This window comes from Myotis nattereri (assembly GCF_964212035.1).
Source record: "Myotis nattereri genome assembly, chromosome: 2".
NCBI classification, from domain to species: Eukaryota; Metazoa; Chordata; class Mammalia; order Chiroptera; family Vespertilionidae; genus Myotis; species Myotis nattereri.
The window spans coordinates 116,704,045-116,731,773 of record NC_138076.1 but is presented as its reverse complement, the minus strand read 5'-3'; the positions used below and the strand labels follow the sequence as shown (position 1 = coordinate 116,731,773).

The 27,729-nt window shown below is 41.8% G+C and overlaps 2 protein-coding genes across 3 annotated transcripts in view; one reads left to right on the top strand and one right to left on the bottom strand.

Annotated features, from left to right (window-relative positions):
- GTF3A (general transcription factor IIIA) overlaps positions 1 to 10,934 on the top strand; it is a gene marked incomplete at its 5' end in the record, with an annotated part of 61,995 nt that extends 51,061 nt beyond the window's left edge. The window contains 8 exons of the mRNA XM_081083933.1: positions 898 to 998; positions 4,664 to 4,760; positions 5,118 to 5,206; positions 6,467 to 6,540; positions 7,850 to 7,930; positions 8,740 to 8,969; positions 10,244 to 10,303; positions 10,544 to 10,934. Coding sequence (XP_080940059.1) covers positions 898 to 998; positions 4,664 to 4,760; positions 5,118 to 5,206; positions 6,467 to 6,540; positions 7,850 to 7,930; positions 8,740 to 8,969; positions 10,244 to 10,303; positions 10,544 to 10,708 — 897 coding nt within the window. The 3' untranslated portion in view covers positions 10,709 to 10,934. The remainder of the gene's footprint in view (positions 1 to 897; positions 999 to 4,663; positions 4,761 to 5,117; positions 5,207 to 6,466; positions 6,541 to 7,849; positions 7,931 to 8,739; positions 8,970 to 10,243; positions 10,304 to 10,543) is intronic.
- Positions 10,492 to 24,053, bottom strand: MTIF3 (mitochondrial translational initiation factor 3). Of its 2 annotated transcripts, none has more exons than XM_081083623.1 (4): positions 23,878 to 24,053; positions 15,161 to 15,624; positions 12,238 to 12,395; positions 10,492 to 11,182 (listed from the first exon to the last, which is right to left on the bottom strand). In XM_081083623.1, the coding sequence occupies exons 2-4, from the start codon at positions 15,621 to 15,623 to the stop codon at positions 10,964 to 10,966; spliced, it is 840 nt and encodes a 279-aa protein (XP_080939749.1). In that variant the 5' UTR covers position 15,624; positions 23,878 to 24,053; the 3' UTR covers positions 10,492 to 10,963. The 2 variants fall into 2 exon arrangements, with proteins under 2 accessions (XP_080939749.1, XP_080939750.1); XM_081083624.1 differs by lacking the exon at positions 23,878 to 24,053 and adding an exon at positions 22,676 to 22,761.
- Positions 24,054 to 27,729: the final 3,676 nt, after the last annotated feature.

Below are 27,729 nucleotides of genomic sequence, written 5' to 3'. Positions count from 1 at the left end.
TTGCTTCTAGCACCTACCGAACTTAGGGGCCACTCCTCTAATGACACCCATTCTCCTTACCATCTCCAGCATTTAGAGGCTGACCATTTCCTTCTTGGGACCTTCTCCTCCAGTCCTCTTCCTCGGACCCTTTTCACTGGCTTATCTTCTGCCTCTACTCTTCTCTTGGCAGGCCTACCCAGTGACTGGGTTCACTCGTAACATTCTTGATCCTTTGCCTCCTGATCTTCCTCTTACCCATCCTATCCCTCCTAAAGTCTAATCTAAATTAGACTTTACCTTTAATTTAAGACTTGTGTCGTATTTTGGCTATTGGGACCACCAGCTTCCTTCATACAGGAAAACTTGAAGTCATCTTTGTTGTCCCAAATCTCACACGTTAATTTGAAAAATATTGATTGAGCCTAATCCATGACAGTTTTGCAAAGTTCCGTGGATCTGTTCATTAGCACAGACACTGGGCTTGTCCAGAATTAGCCAGAACCTGCACATTCTTCTTCCCTAGCCTTTGGATGGGTATACACATGCTGTGGTGGAGATCTGTGTACATAGGCCATGCTAATAGGCAAGTAATCTTAAGAGGGGGTTGCACTTAAAGCCAGGTGTCAGGTTAGGAGCAGATTAACCAACTGTGAGGGCTGCCCGCTTATTGCATATGCTATTCATAGAGCAGGGTCTGCTGCAGTGACTTTGTTGAGAAGTGGTGACATTGATGGGTAACTTCATGCAGGACAATCTTGTCTGACTTGGTGTAGCAGCTGCTCGATACCTAGTGAAAACCATCTGTAGAGACAGAGCCCATGGCCTTGCCTACTAGACATTTGAGGCCTTTAAATAATACTGGAGTTACTAATGTGGGCAGAATTGACACTTTTTTTTTTTTTTCCTCCCTGCTAGAGACCATTTGTTTGTGACTATGAAGGGTGTGGCAAAGCCTTCGTCAGGGACTACCACCTGAGCCGCCATGCCCTGCTTCACACTGGAGAAAAGCCTTTTGTGTAAGTAGAGAACTGGGTTGAAGCTCTGAAATGGTTGTATGGTACATTGACCTGGTAAGAAAACTGATTGTTACCTCAGGATCAAGAGAATGTGAAGCTTCATTTGCATCTCCTGACATAAGAGGAGACCAAATGTGTGGAATGGAGTAGGGGTTTTGTGGGTAATTTGTGTTAATAACTTCAGGAACAAGTTAATCTGAAGTTCTCTTGCATTTGCATCCTCTCATCTCCTTTAAAGTGTCCACTAAATGGGAAATCAAACATGAAACACACCCAGTTTAGACCAGATGGAAAATGATTGCTTGGCAGGTTACTGACTCTCCATTGTCAGGGTCTTTCTGAATTGATACGCTGCTGGGATAAGAGGTAAAAGCATGAAGAAGTCGAGCTTTTAAGAGTTCATCTTGTATTTCTTTGGGTTAAGCCTCTGCACCTCTATCATACCAGTTTTAAATTTTATTCTTCTTGGAGTTGCTGTTTACTTATCTGAAAGGGTAAAGATACAGTTTTTCTTTTAAATCTATATTTCTTTAAGCAGTGGACCTCAAATTTAGGGTGCATCAGAATCACTTGGAGGCTCTTTAAAACAGCTTGCTAAACCCCACCCCAGAGCATCTCACTCAGTAGGTCTAGGGTGGGGCCTGAGAATTTGCATTTCTTGCAAGTTCCTGGGTGATATTGCTGCTGCTGGTCAGGCAACCACACTTAGAACCATTACACATGTTCCAGGAAAACATTAAATTTTTCTTGGAAACAAAATAAAAAAATAAATCTAATAGCTGTTCAGAACTATGTGTTGGAGACTATATCAGGAAATAGCTATATGGCAGGTTTTGCAGATGTTAGGATTTAAGATCATAATTTTGTTCTATGAGACAGTTCCTGGAGCAGTAGAGTTTTCTAATGACCTGAGTTGATTTCTATTAGTTCTATGCTGATGAATGCGAAGGGTCCCATGTCACTGAGATCCACACAGTCTGAAGAAAGTGAGCTGTGACATAGGACAGCCTTCACTGTTGTGTTCCTTATGGAAGGCCATCTCCTCTCCCTCTGACGGTGCACCAGCCAGAGGGAAAGAGGCAAAGTGCTGAGGACAGCAGATGTCTGTTTCAGTCCCTGTTCAAGCACACAGTGTCCTCAAAATCAATGACACTAAGTAAAGCTTATTATTTCAAAATATAGTTCAACTACACCAGCAAAGGTAACTAAGGTGATTTGGAAAATAGGGCTGGAATATAGTCTTTGTCCTAGAAGTTTCACTTTGGGGAATTTATTCTACAAATACACTTGTTCCTATGTTGAAGGCATGTACACGGTCATGTGCAGCATTATTAATAGTAGTAAAGCATTGGAATCAACCCATGTGCCCATTAGGAGGGTTAAAGTGTGTCACCATAGTGGAATACTATACAGCTAGAAAAATTAATGCAGATGTTCCCTATGAAACTAGGGAAATCTCTAAGGCATATTAAGTGAAAAGCCAAGCAAATAAAGGGTTACCTTTTTGTGTATAAAAAGGGAGGGGAGTAGACAGGAAGAACCTATAGTTATATTTGCTTGTATATGTATAAGAAATGCTGAAAGTTACATAAAACTAAAAATGTCACTCGCCTTGGGAGTCCGTGGAGAATACTGGGTGAGTAGGGGCAGGGGTGGAAGGAAACATTATGTATCCGGGTCCCACTGTTACATACAATGAAAGGAAAAAGTGGGTCTGGATACAGATGCACAGGAAGAATGAGAAAAGTGAGGATTACTCCTGCTGGAACAATGTGCTATCTCCCAGCTTTCCCTCTAGCCCAGACCACTCTCTCGTTAGCTCCAGGTCCCCATAGCCAGCTGCTGGCTGGACAGTGTTATTTAGCTTTCTTTGTGGTTTCTAAATTCACTAAGTCCATTCTGAGCTTGGCTTTCTCCTTGGCCTTCTCCTCCCTTGTTCTTGATAGGTGGGTGGCATCACTGTCTATCCAGTGATTCACAGCAAAGATGAGGCAACTCCTCTGGACGCCTCGTTCTGCTCTCCTCTCCAGCACATAGGTCATCAGGCCTGTTCCCGATCCCTCACGTCCCTCTCTCCTGCTCCAGCTGCCACTATCTTATTTCAGGCCCTGCTCCTCACTGGCATCACTGGCCCTCTCCCACATCAGCCTCCAGGTTGCTTTCCTTCTTAAAATAGTGCAGTGGTTTTTAAGCACTGCCTACATAATGAAGTCCAGGTTCTTAGCATGTCATATAAATGGCCTTTGTGATTTGGCAATTTTGGGCTTATCTTGACTCATTTGCTTGAGTTTCAGACATGAAATTATGATCCAGCTATGCTTCACTGACCAGCAGCCTCCTCCTGTTTACCCTGCTAATGTTGTCAGTGCCTTCAGCGGCCCTGTGCCTGCTGTTTGGCTCTGGTCAGAACTTTTCCTGGCCCTATCCTGCCCCACACCTGTGTTAGGTTAGATGCCTGGGTCAGGCTTAAAGTCAGGAATGACAGAAAACCCAGCACTATAGAGGCTTAAACAAAATAGTCTCTTTTTCTCTTGCATAACTGAAACGCACAGTAAATAGTCCCTGGATGATCTGTAATCATTAGGATCTGAGCCCCTTCTAACTCTCCGCCATCCTCATCTTGTGGCTTCAGCATCATGGTCCAACATACCTGTTGGAGCTCCAGCTGTCACATAAGCATTGCAGCCACCAGGATGGAGGGAGGTGCAGAAGAGGTGTGCCCCCTTTTTAGACACTTTGTGGGATTTAAACAACATGGACCAGAACTTAGCCTGGTGCCACCCCTAATTGCAAGGGATGCTGGAAAATGCTCTCTTTATGTTGGCCATTTACTCAGCATTCTGTTCCTGAGGTGAAGAACACTTGTTGGAACTTCAAGTGGTTTCTGCCACAATCCCCCCCCCCCCCCCCGTGTGTTTCCGGTGGGCTTCTGGGCGGATCTCTCATGGTCACTGCACAGTTAGTCTCTGTCCTTCTCCACCTGGCCCTGTGGATAGCACAGTGCTTCATATGAGTGTTATTCATTATTTATCAGTGAATGATAGCTATGATTAGGGCTTATAAAGGGAGTCCTGCCTCATCCATCAGGCTGATGAAAACTCATCACAAACAGATCACATATTTTAAAAATAGACTTCACAAAGAATTTAAGTAATTCAAGGCGAAGATACAGAAATGCTCATTAAGAGAACTTGAGCAGCCTGGTGCTATGCCACAGGGCGTAACGGTGTATAGTTCTGTGTTATCTCTGAACTACAAGCTGAAATCAGTTTTTTGTTTTTTTGGGGGGGCGGTCTTTTTGGAAAGGCAGTTTACAGTGACATTTCAAGCAAAATTTAGGTTATCACATTCTAGACTGAGAACAATTTGACTTAAACATCATTTAAGCCTAAACAGGGTCTAGGCCTTTGGAATTAATGTTTTTCACCTCCCTCTGCCCACTCTACACAGGAGTCTGATGCCATGTGCTTAATTTCAGAAGCCTCGCATGAAGTACATCTTGTTACATGATAATCACATCAAAACAGAGATGTGTACATGGTGTGGTTTACACTTTGGAATTTGTTAAAGACTATTTTATATGATACTTTGGAATAATTAGTTTTTATGAAATCTTAAAGTTTTCTTCCCGTAGTTTGTTAATATTTGGGTTTGCAATTTCTTAGTTGTTCAGCTAGTGGCTGTGATCAAAAATTCAACACAAAATCAAACTTGAAGAAACATTTTGAACACAAACACGAAAATCAACAAAAACAATATGTGGTAAGTAAGAATGATATTCTATGCTTAAATTCTCTGAATATTTTTATGTTTATTGTCTGTTTCTAAAAATTCCATCAACCAAATTTTGTCTGTCAAATATCTGGATTTAGCCCGCACATGCTATCATAATAACTGCTTTATTTTGAAAGCAAATATTATTTTGCTAATTAAAGTATATTTTTGGTAGATTACCCCAAATGAAAGAATGTCTGTCTTTAAAGTTTCTTGACAAAGAATTTTACCGTAACTAAATGGGTGAAAGTAGCAAGTTTATAATCTCCACAATATTTTTATCTTGAGTATTGTTATGAACTGTTCTTTGATTTTTTTCAAGACTAACAAACCTTTACTGAACAGTGCACTTTGGAAGGTTGTAAGAAGACCTTTAGGAAACATCAGCAGCTGAAAACCCATCAGTGCCAGCACACCAATGAGCCACTGTTCAAGTAGGTACTCTACCGGGGGAAATCCACATCGTACATTTCAGGTGGGAATAAACTGAAATGTAAAGGTTGGGTACAAATGTTCTGAAACAGTTTATTTGTTAATATTTTTCTGTTACCATGTAGAGTGTATGCCCCTTTATATTTTGGGCTATGCCAGAAGTTCAATTTTGCTTTTTTCTCTAAAAGAAATATTTAATATGCTTCAGAATACTTTGTGAGATTAGTACAATTGTGGTTAAGCTTGAAGAGAAGATTAATAAATGACTTATCTATTCAAATAGAGCCTGTTCAATAATATGACATGTCATTATGAAGACCCTAGCTATTCTTTTCCTAAAAAACAAAAGCAGTGTGGCTTAGCCTGCATTAAAGAGGGTTTCGTGGGGAAGAAGAAAGAGTGACAGGGAACAGTAGAATAGATGTGCCAAGGGCATTGAGGAATCCGCCTGCCTGCACAGATGGTCACTCTTGAAGAGCATGGACTCTGGGCACTGCTGTGCTGGCGGGGCCTTCCTCCGCTCACACAGGGCTGCCCTTTGCCTGGGGGCTGCTGCCGGCACAGTGCTTCAGGTCTGCTGCTTCTGGTGCTGCTGGTGGCAGTAATGCCGAAATGGCATGTCCTTTTCATTGCTCACCAGCGGCTGTGAAGCTACGGCTGTGTTTTCACACCATTCCCATGCAGCACTGTTGGGAAAACTAGATAGAAATGATTTGGAATGGTTTAAATGTTGACCTAAGCCATCTTTTTTGTAACCATGAAAACACGGAGTATATTTTCAGAAGTATAAAGATAAAAGTGTTTAATTTGAGCCCTAGCTGATTTGGCTTAGTGGATAAAGCATCGGCCTGCAGACTGAAGGGTCCTGGGTTCGATTCCGCTCAAGGGCACATGCCCGGGTTGCAGGCTCGATCACCAGTAAAGGGACGTGCAGGAGGCAGCCAATCAATGATTCTCATCATTGATGTTTCTAGCTCTCTCCCCTTTTCCCTTCCTCACTGAAATAAAAAAGCATATTTTTTTAAAAGTGTTTAATTTGATCACATAAGCTAAAAAATGTAATGTGACATTTTTCTGTTTGTTTTGCTCCAAGTTTGGTCAGGTAATTTGAATTTTAACTATGAGAGGGTCTCATTTATATGACTGGTTTGGTTGTGGGAAGAGGAGACTTTGGTTGGAGAAATAGGACAAAATACTATTTACCCTAAGTGGAGTTCTCTATGAAAACGGACTGGCTGATGCTTGCTGTCTTGTTAACCCAGGTGCACCCATGAAGGCTGCGGGAAACACTTTGCTTCACCCAGCAGGCTGAAGAGACACGGGAAGGTCCATGAGGGTGCGTATGTGGTTCTTTGTAGTATTCACTTTACTAACACACCAACACATAGGGTGAATGTGTATAAGTCTTTGAGTACTTGCTGCTTTCTACTCTATTCCATGATCCTACTGAGCAGCTTAGAACTAGGCGGGGCACCATTCTGCTTGTTCAGGTTTTATACTCTTAACCAGAGAGGTGCTGTGTGCTGTGTCCATTCTTCCCCTCCGCTGTCACTGTTCTAAGTCCATATTGTATTGTTCAGAACAAGGGCCTGGTTGTGCTGTCTTGTGATAGGCAGGTGCTCCAGCCAAGATGTTGCTTCTTCATAGTAGTTTTTAACCCCTTCTACTTACTTCCTGTGTCACTCTTCTCCTAGGAGCGCTCAAAGGGTTTAGAAAATAGTTTGGAGTTTTCGGAGTAATCAGATTGGAACTTTTTTTTAAAAAAACTTGATTAAACTGACTACTTGACTCTATTATGTTTCCATATAGGATTTTTGATATCTATATTCCAACTTCCCAAGCCCTAGACTTTATGGGATTTTTTTTTTAAACAAGAGAGTGATAGGCAGCCTCATTCTTTTGTTTCTATCTGTTATTTAGTTGGGTAAAACTCAGGGGAGCTGTTACATTGACTGATTAATCCAATTCTGGTGCTTTACGAAATGTCAGTTTTTGTTCATAGTCTTTTTCTCTGGTTATTCTGGTTTTTCTTCCTTAGCTGTACCCTGCTTCTTTTTTTGCCATATGAAACTTACAAGATGGTAAGACTAGAGGAAGCCGGGATGGGCATATAACTGCTGAGATCTAGTGTTGGTGTTTTGCCAAGGACAGAGGACCACCTTTTTTGCTGAGGAAAAAGAGAGGCTAGCATAAGGCAGGGAGGGTGGAGGGGCCATGAGCCATGGAGGTGGGGGAAACTAAAGCAGCTGGGCGTCCATGTGCAGTAGAGTCCGCGTACTGAGAACATCAGGAAAGGGAAAGAAGTCGGCTAAGCTCGTATCCTACATGAAGTACCCTGATGAAGTCTGCTAAGCTAATATGTCCATTCTTCCTTATGATAGTCTGCTAAGCTCATATCCTACATGAAGTACCCTGATGAAGTCTGCTAAGCTCGTATCCTACATGAAGTACCCTGATATGTAACTGTTTGGCTTCACTGTAAAATACAACCTCAGTTTTTACTGTCACTTCGTGAGACTAACAGAATAGAATACTATTGGAAGGTAGAAGAAACATTACATATGCATGTAGGTTTCCTTTTTAATTTTGATTGATGTTTACACTGAATATTCATAAAAGGCAACACACCTATCTTTTTTTAATAGGCTATAAATGTCAAAAAGAATGTTCCTTTGTGGCAAAAACATGGACAGAGCTCCTGAAACATGTGAGAGAAACCCATAAAGGTAAGGCAGCCTGTCTGGTGTGGCTCAGCAGTTGAGCATCAGCCTATGCACCAGGAGGTCACTGGTTCCATTCCGGGTCAGGCACATGCCCGGTTTCGAAGCAAGCTCAATCCCCAGTAGGGGGCATGCAGGAGGCAGCCTACTGATGATGTTTCTCTCTTAATGATGTTTCTATCTCTTTATCTCTCTTCCTTCCTCTCTCTCTAAAAAGGAAAAAAAAGGGGGGGGTAAGGTACACATGAATGGCTTGGTATAACCATTTACCCCTTTAGAACTGATTTAGTGCTTTTAAAGAGAAATATTAAATATGCACTTAAAAATAATAGATGTTTTGTGAGGAGCTATGCACTTCAGCTGTTTGGCAAATGAGAATAGAGACCTATGGTCCCAGGTTTGGAAGAGCTATTCTGGGTCTCTCTGAGCTACTCTGCATATGTAGCATTTTAAAGGCTATGGCAAGTAAAGAATCTGGGGACGTACTGGTGTTCTGTGGGACAGTTTGGGAAAGAATGCCAGGTGTACTGAGGACAAGGAAGGAAACTGGTCTATTTAATTTTCTCCCTTTGCCCACAGCTACCTTGCTGAGACCCCTGCTCCTTGGAAAGAGTGACTTTATGTAATATAAGAACTTGGGAGACTTGAGAAAAATATTTAAGCAATAAAAACTGGAGTTAGTTTCCTCTGAAATTTCTGACCTATGTAAAATCATAAGGTTTTAGGTATTGAATATGTTATATAATTGGATATTAATGTTTTCTATGTGATAATATCTGGGAAAATTGATTAAAATTTTTTGTCTACTTTGTCAGAGAAAATAATATGTGAAGTATGCCAGAAAACATTTAAACGCAAAGATTATCTGAAGCAACATATGAAAACACATAACCCAGAAAGGGATGTGTGTCGATGTCCAAGAGAAGGCTGTGGTAGAACCTATACAACTGTGTTCAATCTCCAGAGCCATATTCTCTCCTTTCATGAGGAAAGGCGTCCGTTTGTGTGTGAACATGCTGGCTGCGGCAAAACTTTTGCCATGAAAGTAAGTACTCACTCTCAGGTGCAGTCATTCCAGGGTGAGGCTTCCCGCCAGGTTCCTAGGAGCCCTGGGTTCCAGGATGGTGTCCCAGGGCCTGCAGTGGGAAGGCGGGTGAAGAGGCCTCCAAGACCTTCCATTCTTGCTTAACCGGAGTGGCTCTGAGCTAAAGTCTGCTGTACAGCCAGATCTCCCTATGCCACGTGGTTCTCATAGTGTGGCCCTGGCCTGGGAGTACTAACATCACCTGAAAACTTGCAAAGAATGCCTATCCACATGCCCTACTCTAGATCTGCTGAATCAAAAACTTGGGGGTCAGGGGCCCAGGAATGCTTTTTCACAAACCCTCTAGGTCAGCAGTCGCCAACCGATGGTCCACAAACCACTGGTGGTCTGTGAGGTCCGAAAGGTTGGCGACTGCTGGTTTAAGGAAACCTTTGGAGCAGTGGTTGCCATCCGGTGGTCTGCGGACCACTGGTGGTCTGCGAGGTCTGAAAGGTTGGCGACCACTGATCTAGGTGATTCTCATGTGGGCTATATTTGTGAACCAGTGGCTGATGGTACCAAATGCTTATTCAAAAGAGTATGCTGATATTTTAGGTATCCTTTTAGGCTGCTAACACCTAGGAGCCACCCTTTTAGACCACAATCATGCAGGGATTGAGAAGGGAAGTGAGGGACTATAGAACTTGGGAATCTATCTAGTGTACATCTTGGTATGATTCTAGGAGGTTGGGAACATGACACTAAATGGAGGGGCCTGTGCGGTTTTGCAGACTCTCACTCTGGTTGGTGCACTTACAAGCACTTAAACCATGAATTACAATGAAGACTGAAGTGAGAAATGAGGCTGGTTCAGCATAAGTCTGAACCATTACAACACAACTCGGAGCTGCTGGTGGTTGGCATTATCATCAAGAACCGCAAGACTTTGGCCAGATATTCCATTGGTTTGGGGATGCTGTGGACATAGCTTCAGTTAAACCAACTTCCTTTAGTTTGGAACTGGTTTTCCCCAACCTCTTACTTATGAAGAACTAAGAAGCCACAGGAGATCGAGATTATAAATTCCTAACCTGGGTTAGTAGAAGAGGCGGTGATCTCAGTCTAGGACTTGAGGAAGAATCCTCGTGGCCTCCTTGTAGGTAGAGGCCACACCCCTCAACAGAACATAACAGAAAGAAGCTGACTATTCATTTAAATAATTCAGGAGTTTTTATGTTAATAGGTACCAAATGGCAATGTTTTAAAAATAGAACATTTTCTTTCTTTCATTGCAGCAGAGTCTCACTAGGCATGCTGTTGTGCATGACCCTGACAAAAAGAAAATGAAGCTCAAAGTAAGTTGAGACGACTTAGGCAAGCTCTTTTTAAAACATGAACTGCTGATTGAAGCCAGATGCAATCTATTTAGAATATTTTTGACTCTCATTACTATGTGAGTCTGCACCACTATTGAAAGCAATTGGATGGATTTATTTTCTTATAAAGGAGTGTTGTGTACCTATCAGGGTGTACAACTATTGTAAAATTCAGGTAATTTTTATTTTGAATTCTGATTGTTTTCCTTGTTTCCAAAGGTAAAACAAGCTCGTGGAAAACGGAGTTTGTCCTCCCGTCTCAGTGGATACATTCCTCCTAAAGGGAAACAAGGACACGGCTTACCTTTGCCTAAAACTGGCGAGTTGCTGAATTGCACTGAGGACAAAGTGCTCTCAACAGTTGCGGTGCTCACCCTCAGCTGAGCATCCAATTGTCCTCCGCAGACCAGCCAGCGCAGTCACAGGCAGACCTTACGGGTGGTTCCAGGCACTGCAGTAAAGCATGTAGTGCAGTAAAGCATGTAGTGCAGTAAAGCATGTTGAAATGCCTTTGCTGGTGGAGGAGGGTCTTGCCTTTGATTTTTGGGGGAAAATGCAACATCTGTAAAACACCGTAAAGTGAAGCACAATAAAACGAGGTATTCCTGTATTTTCTCTCAGAAGCACATTTTTCTTTAATCACTGATGCAGAATATCTGATTTTTTGTCGTTTCCATTTTCTTTGTTTAAAGGGTTTCCTTCCTGGGTCTCTTGACTTTGTCTATATGCAATTTCTTCCTTTTCGCTCAAATGACGAAGAACACACATTACAGCTTTTCCTCCTTTAACAGGTTGTGGCCTGGATGAGAAGGTTGCTATTCCAGGCATAGTCTGGAGGATTTGATTAAATAGCTCCTCCTAAGAAGGGAAAACAGCCAAAGTTTAACTTAAAACCAGCGTTTTGATTTTCTAATACCCAATTCTTGAATTGCTATTCAAGTGATTAGCTAAATCATGTCCAGTTAAGCTGATTGAAACCTGTACAGTAACCAGGAAGTTATACAAACTCCATGTAACTAAACTAAGGCACTAAAGAAATCTCTACTCTGTCAATGCTCTGAGGGGCTATGTTTGGCCCCAAGCTATCTCTTCTTGCAAAACCAAGTATAAAGCAGTGGGTTTGGGTATTGGCAGAGTATCAACCTATCCCCCAGATTGTTAGCCCAGTGCAGTTTCCAACACTCACAGTCACTTGGGGCATTAGAAAAATACACTGGTTCTAGAGATTCTGGGTCAGTTGGTCGGGGACCTAGCTTAAGTGATTCTAACGTGGAACTAGGGCTGTCCACCACTGGGCTGATGCTGCCTTTTAGCTGATAACTAACTCTAACAGCGAAATAGAGCCCTAGCCGATTTTGCTCAGTGGCTAGAGCATCAGCCTGCGGACCAAAGGGTCCCGGGTTTGATTCCAGGTTCGTGCAGGAGGCAACCAATCAATGTGTTTCTCTCACGTCGATGTTTCTCTCCCACTCTCCCTAAAAATCAATGGAAAAATATCCTTGGGTGAGGATTAACTAAAAAAGAAAGCAAAATAGATATGCCATAAACTTATCCTGGATTGTAAACAGATACACTTTCTTGAAGACAATTTGCCTTTAAATATGATGCTTCTTACAGGCATTTATAAAGAGGAAACAAACTTTAAAAAATGAATATAAAGTTTCCAGTTTTCCTATTTAAATGTTAGATATTCTACAATTCATAAAATAGGGTAATATAGCCTTTAAATTATGATGTAGAATGTTTTCACATGGCAAAATATGCTACAATGGAAAATGTAATGTAAATACAGTATGCTTGCATTTTGAAAAACACACTGGAAAGCTATTATCACTAATAGAATTACTGTTACTTTGCTTTGTTTTTACATATAGATCAGCAAACAAAAAACAGTTACTACTGTTTTTACTTACCATTTTATTTTCTGGCTCTTCTGCATTCTTTGATTTCTTTATAGTAACTTGAACTTTATACTTTTTCTCAATCCACTGTTGAATCTGTTTACTCTTTGTGTCCAAATCATGTTGTCCGATATTTGAAGAAAAAATTAGTTCCTTTGTCAGAGTAGGTCCTAGTTTGAAACAGTGAGACTTGGTGCTAGGACCATTTATTACCCTGTTATTAGACTAACCTCACCACATATACTTCAGAAAATCTTAGGTTGCCACAGCAGCCCTAACAGTCCTCTCACCTGACTAGTTTCACAGACCATTAAACACTTTTTAAAAATAGGAGACTGACATACAGGTACCATTTTTTTTTGTCTGTCAAGGGCATTTAAATATAAAATGTCTCCATTTACTGTCATCATTTGATGAAAGAACATGAAAAGAATGGTCCTTTAAAGGGAAAAGGCTTAACTTTATAGTAAACTTAATTATTGTTTTTCTTTTGGGTGTGGATCCGTCTGGGAAATACTATTCTCATCTTATTCTTCTGTGATACCCTCCTAGCTACAGTGGAATCATCCAGACTGTATCCTGCATTCATTCATTCAATCTACTTTGGAAATCGCAATTATTAGAAAACTAGAGGCCCAGTGCATGAAATTCATGCATGGGTAGGGTCCCTAGGCCTGGCCGGCAATTAGGGCTGATTGGGGCCTTCTGGCTGCCAGCTGGGGCTTTCCTTCCTTCTGCGCCACCCCCTGGTGGTCAGCACTCATCATAGCGAGCGATCAAATTCCCGGTCTCCCAGTCGAACTCCCAAGGGGACCAATTTGCATATAAGGCATATAATTTTACAGGGAAGGAACAGCCTACTCATTAAAGGCATTCGGACAATTGAGAGTTTTCATATGGGAGGAAAAGTTAGGTTTTAACCCATACAAAAATCTCCCCATATGTACTATCTTAATGTAGGAAAAAAACACTTTAATACAAATAGGAGAAAAGAATGGATATGTTTATGACCTCGACAGGGGGTGAAAAATCTAACTAGGATAAGGTTTTTGCTTCATACAGAACAGAGGTTCCTATAAATCAGGAAGAAAAACCATCAAAGACAGAAAAAAGGAATATGAATAGGCAATTTGTAGAAGAGGAAACTCAAATGGTGAAAGGAACTACAAATTAAAACAGGATATGGCTTCTCACCCATAAGCATGACAAAAATTAGAGTCTGACAGTACCGAGTGTGGGTGAGAATGGACAGAAATGTTCACATACTGCATGCTGATTTGCCCCATAGGAATTGAGCATGCACAAGGAGATACTGATACATGCATAGAATCATTGTTTGTAATAATCAAAACTAGAAGCAAGCCCAATGGCCAGGGAAGTGGACTAACAAAGCTATAGTACATGCTTATGATGAAATGTCACTTGGTAACTATATTTAGCTATAGCTATTATATAAACATCTTGAAAACAATAGTGTGCCCTTTATAATTTTATGCATACAAAATTATTCTATATACTGTTTGTGACTGTATCTGTAATGAGTTTAACAACATGGACTGGATCTACACCCTGAGTCCATGAGAGTGAGTGGGGGCCTTTGGAGAAGAAGGATGGAACAGGAGAAGGGAGCACAGGACTTCAACTTTTCTGTAATGTTTTGTTTAAGAAATCTGAAGTATGATAATGTTAATACTTGTTTATTTTGTATGATAAAAGTTGTTTATTTTTCGGCTTCTAATTTCCAAAATAAAGGTAATTCTAAAAAAGAGTTCTTTTATTAACACCTTCTTGCTTCCTTAAAGCTATAATCAGTTGGTCCTAGTTTCCTATCAGGACAAAGTCATGGCTTTGACAATCTCTGAACACAGAGAGGTGTCTTCTCCAGCTTGTCAATTTTTTTTCATAGACATAGTTTGATGACCTTATGCTCCTCGTTGGCCTCTTTTGAAAATTTGTTTTCCAGTCAGCATCCTTGTTAAACATTGCGGACAGATCACGAGAATTCTCGTGTTTTCTGTTCTAAGGCTTATGGCCAACCACGAGAATTCTTTAAAAAGATATTAGCTTGTAAGAACATGTAATAACTTCAAAATGCAATGGGTATTTAATTTTAAAGCGTGCCTTTAACATTTATGTAAAACATTTTTTGTACTCGTTCAATAGAAACTTATCTGGCCTCTGGGTATAGCTAGCAATAAAACTACGGGTCTGCAACATGTTAAGTATGGTGTTACAAACTGAGCCACAGACTACGTGTGACTTTCTTAAGACACACAACCTCACTGGGACTTAGTCTTCTGACCCCTACTCCAGTGCCTTTTCCATTGAACAACCTTTCATAATGATCAGTAATAATTAAAAGTCATGAAAAACCAACATTAATGCCTTGTAAGGTGATTGGCAAAATATGTAAACGAGTGTTACTACCAGTATTGTAACAAAATACTCAGGCATAGATGCTCTGTGAATCACTTCTGAGTTTAAAAAGTGCCTCTGGGGAATTAGCCAAACACCTCCACGTTGAGATGAGATTTTTTTTTTTTTTTTTAAAGGAGGGTAAATGAGTGGCTCAGGAGAGGAATAGGAATTTGAAATCCATCTCTTCTGAGTCTCATTACATTACACCCATCAGTTACTCTGCCTGCCTGGGCATTAGGAGACAAAGCTAAGTGCAAAGGGAAAAGATTTCCTATTATTTTGGTGGTGTTTACCTTGTTTTTCCTCATTTTACATAGGTTATAAAAAGGTGATCGACACAGGATACAAGGGAAATTTAAAAAGGAACAGAAATGAGGGATGAAAAAGGCATTGGAAACAGTGGTGAAACTGAATTTTCGTTTTTCCACTCACTGTCACAGGCATCGTAGCAAATGCCCAATTTAAACTGCTGATTATAGTCTTAAGGAATTCAAGGGGCGAAGAGCAAACTACCTACCAGTCTTAGGTCTGGCCTTTTCCCTCTCTCTCAGTCTCAGCCGCTCTTGGTGAATCTGTGTGCCTGTCATGAGCTGGTACTCGGGAGGGTCTGTGCTGGGCTTCCTTTTCACAAGTCGCAGATCTCGCTCGTCCATAAGTCGAATCACGTCTGCTCGGTGCATGTTCCCCAAATCATTGCCCTTCTCATCAAATACATGAATGATTCGCTCACTGATTTTTCTTCCAATGTTACTAAAATCAGTTTCATTATTTTTTCTCTTTTTTCTTTCATGCTGGGAGTCTTCAACAGTACTAAAAGCTTTTGCATGAATTAGGTAGGACAGTCTTGGGACAGAAGCAGTAAGGGGCAATTGTGCTAGTGCCATCTTTTGCACGATGTATTTACCCAAACATCTTCTAAGACAGTTATTTTCAGTCCTTATGGTTTGTAATATTATTGACTTTAGAAAAACAGCAGCCATCCTAAAAAGTAGGGAGAACAGTTGATTAAAATTAAATCATTTGTTCTTGTGGTTTGATATTGTGGTACAAGGAGGGTGTGTGTGTGAGGCTGTGGAAACTATGTCATCTGTGAATGTTTTGGATCTGTGTATAGAAAATTTACACAAATAATATGGACCATCAGGTGACCATGTTCACACTCATGGTAGTACTGTCCCCAATATGTTGTTAGAATAAATCATATTTGCACAGTGCACTTTTCTTCACTAAATGGTATTTCAGTTGATTCTATTTCCCATGGATCTTGCAGTGCCAACTTCAAAAGCAAAATGTGAAGGATTTATTTGGGAGGAAGCAGTATATAAAATATTTGGTGATTCATAAACACCAAGTCATAAACATTTTTGTTTTTTTTAAAATATATTTTTACTGATTTCAGAGAGGGAGAGAGATAGAAACATCAATGATGAGAGACAATCATTAGCTGGAATCACATGCGCAGTACTGGAGATGGAGCCTATAACCTGGGCATGTGCCCTGACCAGGAATTGAACCGTGACCTCCTGGTTCATAGGTCGATGCTCAACCACTGAGTCACAACAGCCAGGCCAATTCATAAACGTTTAATACATTTAACAATTTGGCAATATATTTGATGGTACATAAAATATAAGAGCACTATTATGGGAAAGTGGACTCTTCATGAGGAAAGCTGACCCACTAGAACAGTGGTTCTCAACCTTGGCTGCACGTTAGAATCACCTGGGAATCTTTTTAAAATCCTGATTTCTGGGCCTCATCCTCCGGAAATTCTGTTTCTTTGTTACTAATGTTGTGGCCCCACCCCATAACAAATATTTATTTCCATTTAATAAATTGCTGTACAAGTTTCAATACTAGTTAATTTTTGGCTTTAGATCAGCAAAGTTGAAGATGTACACACTCCTTCAAAATAAGCTTTTAGTAAATAAAATTATAAATACAAAGAAAAATGTGTTATTAAATTTGAACTGCAAATATCCACAGAAACTCAAATAATTACAAAAGCTTTTATTAGGACATTTTTGAAACATTCACAGAAAGAATAGTATAATAAGACCTAATCACCCATCATTACCACTGTGTGGCCAAGCTTGTTTCATCTCTACCCTCAACTATTCCTGTCCCCACCCATCCATGAACTATTTCAAAGTAAATCTTACCTCATCAGTACATACTTCAGTTTGTCATCTCTAAGAAGTAAGGTCTTTTGTACTTTTTAAAATAACCACAATAACATTATCCCAACTAATAAACATCCCTTTATATAATTAGACATCCAGTTTTCAGATTTCCCTAATAGTATTATAATTCTGCTTGTATACATTTCATTTACAGTTTGGTAACCTGAGAGCCTGGCCACAGGTGTTATAATTTAAACAATGACTAAAATTCATTTCAACAAATTAAATATGCAAAAATCTACTTTTTAAAAAAAAGATAATTTGCCATAACTATATGTGACTATTACCCTGACTTCTTACTTTGAAAATGGTAAAGAACTAAGCATGTATCCTATCTTTTTAGGAAAAACTAGAAATATCTCTAGCTGATGAAGAAAAGCTCTTCTTCAGAAGAGAATGCTGTCTAATAAATGGAGAAGTAAAAGTAATTTGAAAACCACCATTTTGCCACTGCCAATCAAATCTCTGATTCAGAGAAGGATGGATACAAAAATTATCAGGTAAAAGGCTGGTGAGGAAATAAGGTATACAAGTGGTGCCAAAGGGTGACCCTAAGATGACTTCTAAATTGAAATGGGAAAAACATACTCTGGTTGTCACCTGATAACCAAAGGTCAAATTCAACATCCTGACAGTGGGACGACGTGATATCCTCACACACAGCTCCAGGTGTGACTTGGCTCCGGTAGGCACCGTCTGTGAAGCAGTCCTGCCAAAGGTTAACCTGAACCCAGCCCAACCTCCAGACTTAGTTTTCAGTTTCCAAGTAATACCAGGGCCAGACTCAGAGCAGAACACATTAAACCACAGAAAGCAATCAGACAAATCTAGAGTGTGAGACGAGACAGCTGGCATGGTGTCTTAAAAAAAGTTAGTGTCTTTGGGAAAGAAAGGGTTGGGGGAGGCTATTCTTGAATGAAAGGACTAAGGAGACATAATTGTAAAATGCAGTGTGTTTGAACAAAAGCAACTAAAAAGACATTGGAATAATAAAAACTGTTTGAATAATTTAAAAAATAAAAAAGAATGAAAAGACATTGGAATAAAGGGAAAATCCGAATATAGCCTGGATTCATGATGGATTATACTCTCAGGAAAGTACTGTTAATACTTAGGTGTGAAAACATCATTCTTAGGAAATGAATGCTGGAGTATTTAGGGTAGAGTCTCATGATTTCTGCCATTTACTTTGAAATGGTTCAGCAGGAAATATAGCAATTATGGCAACAGTTGCTAAATCTAGTTTATGGGTGTTTAGTTATTAGTTTTTTCACTTTATGTATGTTTTTCATAATTAAAAAGTTTCTTTAAAAAAAAAGAATCAACAGCCTATGGAGTGGAAAAAATTCACTAGTCGTGCCAACAGTTAAAAGTTAACATGTCTATTTTAGAGCAGAAACAGAAAGTCTACCAGCATCGTCTGGGGATGCTTTTTCACAACACAAGGTGTTTCCTCCCTCCTCTACTGTTAAGAACTACTGGGTTAGGCTGCCCTCTAAAAAAAAGATGACAAAAGAAAAAAAAAAGTAAGTAATAAATATTGTAATGTAAGTGAGTTCAAGTACTTTAAGCTAGAATGTCTGGGATTACCCTTAACTTTTTTTTAAAAATTAAATCTTTATTGTTCAGATTATTACAGTTGTTCCTCTTTTTTCACCCCATAGCTCCCCTCCACCCAGTTCCCACCCCACCCTCTGCCCTTACCGCCCCCCCACTGTCCTCATCCATAGGTGCACGATTTTTGTCCAGTCTCTTCCTGCATCGCCCCCCCCCCCCCCAAGAATAGTCAGTCCACTCCCTTTCTATGGCCCTGATTCTATTATAATCCCCAGTTTATTCTGTTCATCAGATTATTTATTCACTTGATTTTTAGATTCACTTGATTTTTAGATTCACTTGTTGATAGATGTGTATTTGTTGTTCATAATTTGTATCTGTACCTTTTTCTTCTTCTTCCTCTTCTTAAAGGATACCTTTCAGCATTTCATTTAATACTAGTTTGGTGGTGATGAACTCCTTTAGCTTTTCCTTATCTGTGAAGCTCTTTATCTGACCTTTAGTTCTGAATGATAGCTTTGCTGGATAAAGTAATCTCGGTTGTAGGTTCTTGGTATTCATCACTTTGAATATTTCTTGCCACTCCCTTCTGGCCTGCATGGTTTCTGTTGAGAAATCAGCTGACAGTCGTATGGGTACTCCCTTGTAGATAACTGACTGTCTTTCTCTTGCTGCTTTTAAGATTTTCTCTTTGTCTTTTGCTCTTGGCATTTTAATTATGATGTGTCTTGGTGTGGTCCTCTTTGGATTCCTTTTGTTTGGGGTTCTCTGTGCCTTCCGGACTTGTAAGTCTATTTCTTTCACCAGGTAGGGGAAGTTTTCTGATTTCAATATTAAGGCATAAAGTGGAAAAATTTTTTGAAATAAATGTGTGGCTACTTCCACACACTATGTATTTCAAGTGAGCTTAGAGCTGTGTTCTTTATATTTTCACATTAGTTTTCAGTTGTTTAAAATGAACAATATTCTTTAGAGGCCTATTTTCCCCAACTTTTATTGTAAAAATATTTAAACATACAGAAAAGTTGAAAGACTATACAGTGAGCATGCCAATACCTGTTCATCTAGATTCTACATGTTGCTTTCCTTGCTTTATCTATCTACCTATTTATTCCTTTTTCCATTTTATTTTTTAAAATATATTTGTATTGATTTCAGAGAGACAGGGAGAGGGGGAGAGGTAGAAACATCAATGACAGAGAATCACAGATCAGCTGCCTCCTGCACGCCCCCTACTGGGGATCGAGCCTGCAACCTGGGCATGTGCCCTTGAATGAATCGAATCCACAGGCTGACCCACTATCCACTGAACCAAACCGGCTAGGGCTCCATTTTATTTGTTTTGATACATTTTAAAAGTAAGCTGCAGACATTGGTACACCTACCCTCAAAGACTTCAGCATGCATATCACTAACTAGAGTTCAGTATTTATGATTCTTTTTGTTTTCCCAGAGGCAAAATTTACATAAAATGAAATGTACAAATCTTAAACATTTCATTTGATTGAATAGTTTCGACAAGTACAAACACTTTGGAACCAAAACTTCTATCAACATATAGACTATTAACATCACCCCAGAAACTTCCTTTATGTTTCTTCCAAGTCAATCTCCATCCCCATCCAGATGCTACGATTATTCTGATTTTCCCCCCATCATAGTTTCTTCTAAGATTTCATATAAATGGAATCAAACAATATGTAATCTTTGTTGGGCGGCATCTCAGGATAATATTTTTAAGATTCATCCATGTTGCTGCATGTATCATTAGTTTGCTCCTTTTTATTTCTGACAAGTGTCCCAGTATATGTATATAACGTAATTTTTAAGTCCAGTTTCCAGATGATGAACACTTAGGCTGCTCTCAGTTTTTGGCTATTATAAATAAAGCTGCTATGAACGTTCTTGTATCCCCACCCCCAACAAAAAAGTGACCAAATGATTACTGCTCCAAAGGACAGCTGCATTCCCTTATACATTACGAGAGGCCCGGTGCACGAAATTCATGCATGGGGGGGGGGGTCCCCTCAGCCCAGCCTGCACCCTCTCCAACCCAGGACCCCTCGGGGGATGTCTGACTGCCGGTTTAAACATCCCTCTCACAATCCTGGACCACTGGCTCCTAATTGCTCACCTGCCTGCCTGCCTGGTTGCCCCTAACTGCCTCCCCCTGCCAGCCTGATTGCCCCTCACTGCCTCTGCATGCCAGCCTGATTGCCCCTCACTGCCTCTGCATGCCAGCCTGATCACCCCTAACTGCCCCCCAACCCCGCCAGCCTGGTCGCCCCAACTGCCCAACCTGCCAGCTTGGTCGCCCCACACAGCCTGCTTGTTCAGTCACTGGTCATCCCTCACTAACCCCTCTGCTGGCCTGGTCGCCCCACGCAGCCTGCTTGTTCAGTCGTTTGGTCCTCCCTCACTAATCACCCTGCCTGCCTGGTCATCGGCAGCCATCTTGTGAGGGTGTGAGAGCTAACTTGCATATTACCTCTTTATTATATAAGAAGATTCTGCATTACCTCTTTTCTTTGCAGGTACCCTTTGTGATCTGTTATTTTGCATTACCGTTTGCAGTACCTCTTTGGGAGGTACTGATAATGTGTTTTTAAGGAAACTTCCTGGAATGCAATTTAAATACATGGTGTAGTAAATATAATCATGAGGGGTTGTAGGGAGTCCTGTCCTGTAAGAAATTAAATTGCTTATGTGTATTTTGAAAGCAAGTAGACTGAGGAGTGAAAATAACTTCTTTTATTTGTTCACTCACTGCTTTTCTTTCTTATATAGCTGAAATTCACAAGCTCATATTAACATCTGTTCTTTCCAGGGAGGATGACTGGATCAAAGGGACATAGACTCTAGTGGTTTAAGCATTTGTGAAATTAACTTTGCAATTTCTATGACTTTAAAATTATTTCTCATACCTTCCAAAGGAGTTTCACAAAGTTCTTATTCCTGCCTGAAGACCTGCAAACTGTCCCATCTGCCCTGTTCCAGCCTGGGTTGTGCAGCCTCCATCCCAGAGGACTGCACCATGGTCACCAATCCTTCAGGTCATTTGTCCCTTGGCTCTGGTTTTGCTCTTCCATGAGGAGCACAAAGTACTCTTCATATTTAGGTTGACTGTTTAAGAGCTAAAACGATGATTTACAACAGTGGCAAAAAGCCATCGTATATCTTTGGCCAATTTCTCAACTCTTTGTTTTGTTAATCCTCTCCTGAAAATATTTTCTCCACTGCTTTCCAGAGAGAGTAGAAGGTAGGGAGGGAGGAGGAAGAGGAGAGAGAGAGATATCGGTGTGAGAATACCTATGTGAGAGAGATGCACTGACTAACTGGTTGCCTTCTGCACACGCTCTCTGCGTACCCTACGGAGGGGGGGGGGGGGCAGGGAATGAACCAGCAACCCAGGTACCTGCCCTTGTCCAGGAATCGAACCAGAGACCCTTAGGTCCACTGGCCAATACTCCAACCACTTTGCCACACAGGCCAGAATAAATTTCTTAACTTTTTAGCTATAAAAAATACTTCATTAGTTATTTTATTGAAATAATCTAATGACCAACCAAGAAATGTTTTCTAAAAAGCTTTTAAATCCAGAACTAAAGACTCAATTTTACCAATTGGATTTACTCCCATAAATCTTCTAAATAATCATCTCATCTTCCAGGACTCCATATCCAGAAACAAGCATCCTGGTCCATCCAGGGCCACATGTTATCTTTTCCACTCTGCTCTCCCACTTTCATAGCTAACCCAACACAAAGTCTCATCAGTTTTACATCCTAATACCACTCAAATCTACCCACTTCTCTCCATATCCAGGGCTACCGCCGTAGTTTAAGATACCATCCATCTCTTGTTTGGATTCCCATCAGTCTTCTAGACTCTTACACCACATTTGAATTCTGCAATTAATGCTCCCCTCTGCATTGCTGTCACCACACCCAGTGCCCTCCCCTTCTTAAAACTGCCCCTCCTGAGGCCAAAAGGCCCTTCCCACCTCTTCAATCTCATTTCATACCAAACATCCTTTTTGTCTAAGCCACACTAGGCCTTTCAGATTCTTTAAATCAAGCATGTCAAACTCAAAGGCTAAAACGGGCCAAATAAACAAGGTTTAAGTTTAGGTGGGCCTCCAAAAAACAAAAGCTTCAATTTTCATAGAAACGTAGGTTTATTTTGATAGAGACATGCTGAATACAAAGGGCTGAAATAAATGAGTAATCGTTAACATAAAATAATAGAACATTGTAATAAAAATTAATACTTTTTCTTGAACAGTAACTTACCAGACACTGAATGACTGCACAAATAAGCATAACGCAAATAAACCTATTTTTCTTGTTCTCCGAAAGTGAAATATTTCCTGTTGCGAACACCAAACAAGTCAGTCCAACACTAATGACGTGGCAATTGCTGCTAAAATATTCGCTGCTAGTACTAGTGGAGAGAAATGGTGCGCCTGTGCGTAAGGCACGTAAGGGAAATGAATGCAACCAGATTATAGTAATGTCATTAGCGAACGTTGTAGTTCGTTACTAATAATATTATTTATAACAGGATATTGGAAAAATTAAGTTATGAAATTTTTATTAAAACATTTCTTACATACCGTTATATTGGCTGGGCCCCAAAAATACTCATTGCGGGTGGCCAGTTTGACATGCTTGCTTTAAAAATGTCCTTCCCATTCCCTGGCTCAGGAAACCTCAGATCGCTGCTTAGTGCCATCTTTCTGAGCACTCTTCTGCTTGCCCCCCAGGCTTACCCAAACCTCCCCTACTCCGCCTCCCCCCACCCTCATTCGTTTGTTGAGCTCAACATGAATGCGGAACATGAAATGCTTCCAGTATAGTTTATCTTTCCCAAACAGCATCTATCACAATTATAATTTTGTTATTATCGTATTACTGTTTCCTTCACTAGAAGGTGAGTTCCATGAAGCGGGGAAAGAATCTGATTTATCCTTCGCTGTATTGCGCTGGCACAATAAGTAGTAGTTGATTTCCCGCCACTCTTAGTCCTTTCTTAGGCCGAGGCCTTTCCTAACATGCACTGGGAACCGCGGCTTTTCTGCAAGAAAACTTATTTACTTCTTTCACAAGTCATGCCATGGCGCCTGCTAAACGATAAGTGGGAGGAAAAGGAAATTCCACTATCACTTCGACCCGCCCCAGCGGCTTCTGCTTGGCCAGCCCTTCCGGCCAGACGCAGTGCGCAGGTACGAACGCGGGAGTAGCGCTTCCCAGGGGCGCGCACAGGGTCACCAGCGTCAGAGACGACCACGCCCACCCCGAGGGGCGTAGGGACGCACGCGGACGTGCACATACGTGCGCCGAGATGGCGGGGCTGAATGTCTGAGGGACTGCAGGCCCGGAGCAGGGATGCACGGGCAGCAGCCAGGGCCCCAAGACGGCGTTACCCAACCCCGCCCTCGCGGCGGAGCCTGCGAGGCCTCTCCGCGCTCCGCCGGCAGCCTGGGTGCACTGACCTTCCGGGGACACGCCGAGCGCAGTGCCGCCGCCGCAGGGGTAGCCCTGAGACCGTCCTTCCGCCTCAGGTTCTCTGGGCCACGCAGCGCCTACGCCCCTGGCTTTCCCTGCCGGCGGACCAAGGTCCGGCCAAAGCACGCGGGCCCCGTGAGGAGGCACCGTCGCCTTCCGTAGTGGGCGGGGCTTCGGGGCGGGGCTTTTAAAGGAAAGGTGACCGGGGGAGGAGCGCTTTTCTGGCTCCCCTGATGGATCCCTCCGACAAAAATAATGCAGAGGGCGAGGTCTCTGCGGGCAGTTGCTACCCACCTGCCCCGTGTCTCCAGAGCTTGGGAGGAAACTCGTGTGCCGAGTTTGTGGCGATCAGAGGTGTCCTCCTCTGGTTGCATCACGTTGCGCCGGCCTCGGAGAACTTTCATAAACGTCTTTTGTGTTAGGTCTGATCAAAGAACCGATTCCCCCCCCCCCCACACACACCCGGGAACTGACCTTTAGGCCACTTCACCATGGACACTCCACTTGCTAAGAGTCTCTCCCCTCCGGAGTTTCCTGGAATCCAGACCTGCACAGAGAATTCTCCGCCCAGAAAAAGCCCTTTACAACCTCTGACTCCCCATCTTTGGGTGCTGGCGCCGTTTGGGGGCTCAGCCCATCTTCCCCCTCAGGACCCGCCCCGAGAATTCTGCATCTGGGAAAGGCCGCCCAGAGTCCTTTAAAATCTCACTGTCTGTCCTTGGGTGCTGGCGCCATTCGGGGGCTCAGCCCGTTTGGGTTTCCAGATGGCCTAATACATTCATAGTTCTTTACCCCTCTTGGCCCCGTGTGTTCCTCCTTCCGCGACCCTAACATTTTGTATTTAATGCAGTATTTCATAAACCTCTTTCTAATTATTTTGAGTCAGAGAGCACTGCTGCCATCCGGCAGGTGAGCCCACAGGCTGGGAAGTGAAAGGCTTCCCCGAGCTCGCTGGTGACACACAGTAGGCCAGCCGGATCCCAGCGGGTGGTCGCTGGAGACGGGCTGGGACGCGTGTGGTTCCGGGAAGTGTCACCGGGAGGGCTGCCAACCGGCCCACAAAGGGGAGAACTCGGCAGAGGGGCTCTCGGCCTCTGGTTTCTCACCTGCCTGTCTCGGGACCCACCCCTGTGCCCTGGGCCCACCCCGCCCCTCCCGTCTCTTCAGTAGGAAGTTCCCCGATGGCAGAAGGAGAATACAGTTGTGATTTAGTGGAGCCACACAGGTAGAGAATACTTCCATTTATCATATGAGAGGACATTACATTTAATGAATACTTGTAGTCCAGCGGAACACATTGCTGTATTCTCATTAAATAATTGCTTGATTCGGGTATTACCTCTTATGACAGATGAAGAAACTAGTTCGACCTTACATAACTGTGAGCACAGAGACCACGTCTCAGGGTCCCCATCAAGTCCCAAGTCTGGCACTGTAAGCACTGATATTTGTTGAAATAGTAAAGTGGGAAACCCAGAAACTCATGTTAGTGACACAAAGTTCAAGGTTAATATTTTCATGTTGGCCATTTCCAAGTTAAACAGGAGAAGTAGAGGTTCATTTTATTCTACAAATTAATACCAAGATAGAAGTTTGGTTAGTGGCAATACGGACACAGAGTGACTAGTACGTACCTTGAGAAATGGGTGCTCAGCAATATGTGCCCACACTTGGCATTTACCTGTGTGTATGCCAGCCACTGACCTGGGTGCTTTATTTCTATCAAGTCATTTCGTCCTCGGGACAACCTCATCACCCCTTGCGCAGAGGAGGGAACTGGAAATAAGTACTTTGCCCAAGGCCACACAGCGAATGGAACCGAGAATAAAAAATGCAGGCAGCCTGGTGCGAGAGTTGGCGCTCCTGATGCTGACTGTCCCCTGTGCTGGTGAGTGAAGCAGTGGGCATACAAATCTGTGAAGACAGTAAGTGGAAAGTATAACGTCGATGGAAGAGTTTAGTACCCAAAGCAAGGACTTGACATTTGATAGGATTATCGTTTGAATGATCCTTGGTACCTGAGCTACCTGCCAGCATCCCTTTGGTGGCCCCTCTTTGAAGGGATATTGTCTGCAGTAGATAAAATGGGACGTTTCCTAGACTGCCATTGTCCGATGTCGCAAGAAGGAGGTGAGCAGAAAGGGGGAGAGGGGCTTTGCAGACGTGTCCTCAGAAGCTGTTTTTCTTTTTTTAATCTCTTGAACTCTGTTTTGACCTCCAACTGAAATAAGACCTGACAGCTTTTATAGAGTCATTGAGAGTCTCACTTTGCAGTCCCTTGAATAAAGATAATAAAGCAGGCAACTGGCTATTCCAGGATTTGCTAAGGCACATTTCTGGGTTTGGGGAAGTAAGATTACTATGTCACAATCTTTTGTAAACTCTGTGATTCCATATGTGCACAGAAGGGGATTCTCAGAAGGGTATAGAGCTTCCCCAAATGTTATTGTTTCTACCCATGAAAGTTACTAAAACACCAGGCTGTTAGCCTGATGCCTCAATAACCAACAATTACTTGAAGGAGCTAAGCTTACACTCGTAAATCCTGTGTTTATTTTGAAGTTAAATAGATGTGACAAAGTGTGTGAAGGTTCAAATATTCAGTATATTCCTAGACAGTTATTAATGAAGTATAGTTAGTTTGTATGCACCTCCTCCATTAGATTGTAAGCTCTTATCAGGGCAGTTTTGTTAAAACAGGGGAATTGAAGTCTATTGTGTGAAATCTAATCACCACTAAACAAACTTCTATTTTGGTACTAGGGAATAATTTTGGTAGAATAAAATGAATGTCTAATTCTTGTTTAACTTGGAAATGGCCAACATGCACATATTAACCTTGGACTCTGGGTCACAGACACATGAGTTGTGTCTGGGCTTCCCACTTCACTATTTCAACAGATGTTCATGCCTTGGGACTTGCTGAGGAGACAGAGTGGACTTGACGAGGACACTTAGACTTGGTCCTTGCTCTCCTGGAGCTATTAAAGGCTGAACTAGTTTCCTTATCTGTAGTGCCAACCAGATCTAACTGAGGGCATTTGTCTTAAATGGCAGTAACTTTCTCATTTTATTTAATATATATATATATATATATATATATATATATATATATATATATTATTGATTTCAGGGAGAAAGGGAGAGGGTGAGAGAGATAGAAACATCAATGATGAGAGAATCATTGATGGGCTGCCTTCTGCACACCCCACACTGGGGATCAAGTTCGAAACCCAGGCATGTGCCCTTGACTGGAATCGAACTTGGGACCCTTCAGTCTGCAGGCCGACACTCTATCCACTGAGCAAACCCGCTAGGGCAACTTTCTCATTTTATAAGTGCCAGTTTAATAACTGAGAGGACCCATGCTCTCCTGAGCATATGCTTACAAATGTGTCAAAAGGGACATAGAAAGCAAGGTGTGGGATAACTCATCAAACTTCCTGAAGATACTGTCTGTCCTCATAATATCTGAAAGCTGGAAGCCTTACGGAATCTCCACTATTTACCCTCAGGCAGAATTGTGATGAATCCACTCTAAACATGTAAACATCCCTACACTTAAAAAGAAAAACAGAAAACTCCATCAAGGTGATTTGACTTCCATCAGTAACTCATTCACTATTTGGAAGGACTTAGGGGATCTTTTCCTTTAAGTAACCTAGATTCATCCTTCGGCTATTTATGCTGCTTCCCCAGAAGAGCTGAGAACGTGTGGTGACCGCATCTGTGTTAAAACCCTTCATGCACTCTTAAACTATCCTTAGATTCAGAATAAATTTCTTCATCATGTGTAAGATTTCCCATAACATTAGACTCCTGATTAGGCTCTTGACACA

Excerpts from the sequence above, each read along its gene's own strand:
- MTIF3 (XM_081083623.1), bottom strand. The coding sequence starts at position 15,623 with ATGGCTGCTGTTTTTCTAAAGTCAATAATATTACAAACCATAAGGACT. Across the intron at positions 12,396-15,160 it reads AAAGGCCAGACCTAAGACTG|GACCTACTCTGACAAAGGAA; the intron begins GTAGGTAGTTTG and ends GTTTCAAACTAG. Across the intron at positions 11,183-12,237 it reads AAGAGCCAGAAAATAAAATG|GAGGAGCTATTTAATCAAAT; the intron begins GTAAGTAAAAAC and ends TTCCCTTCTTAG.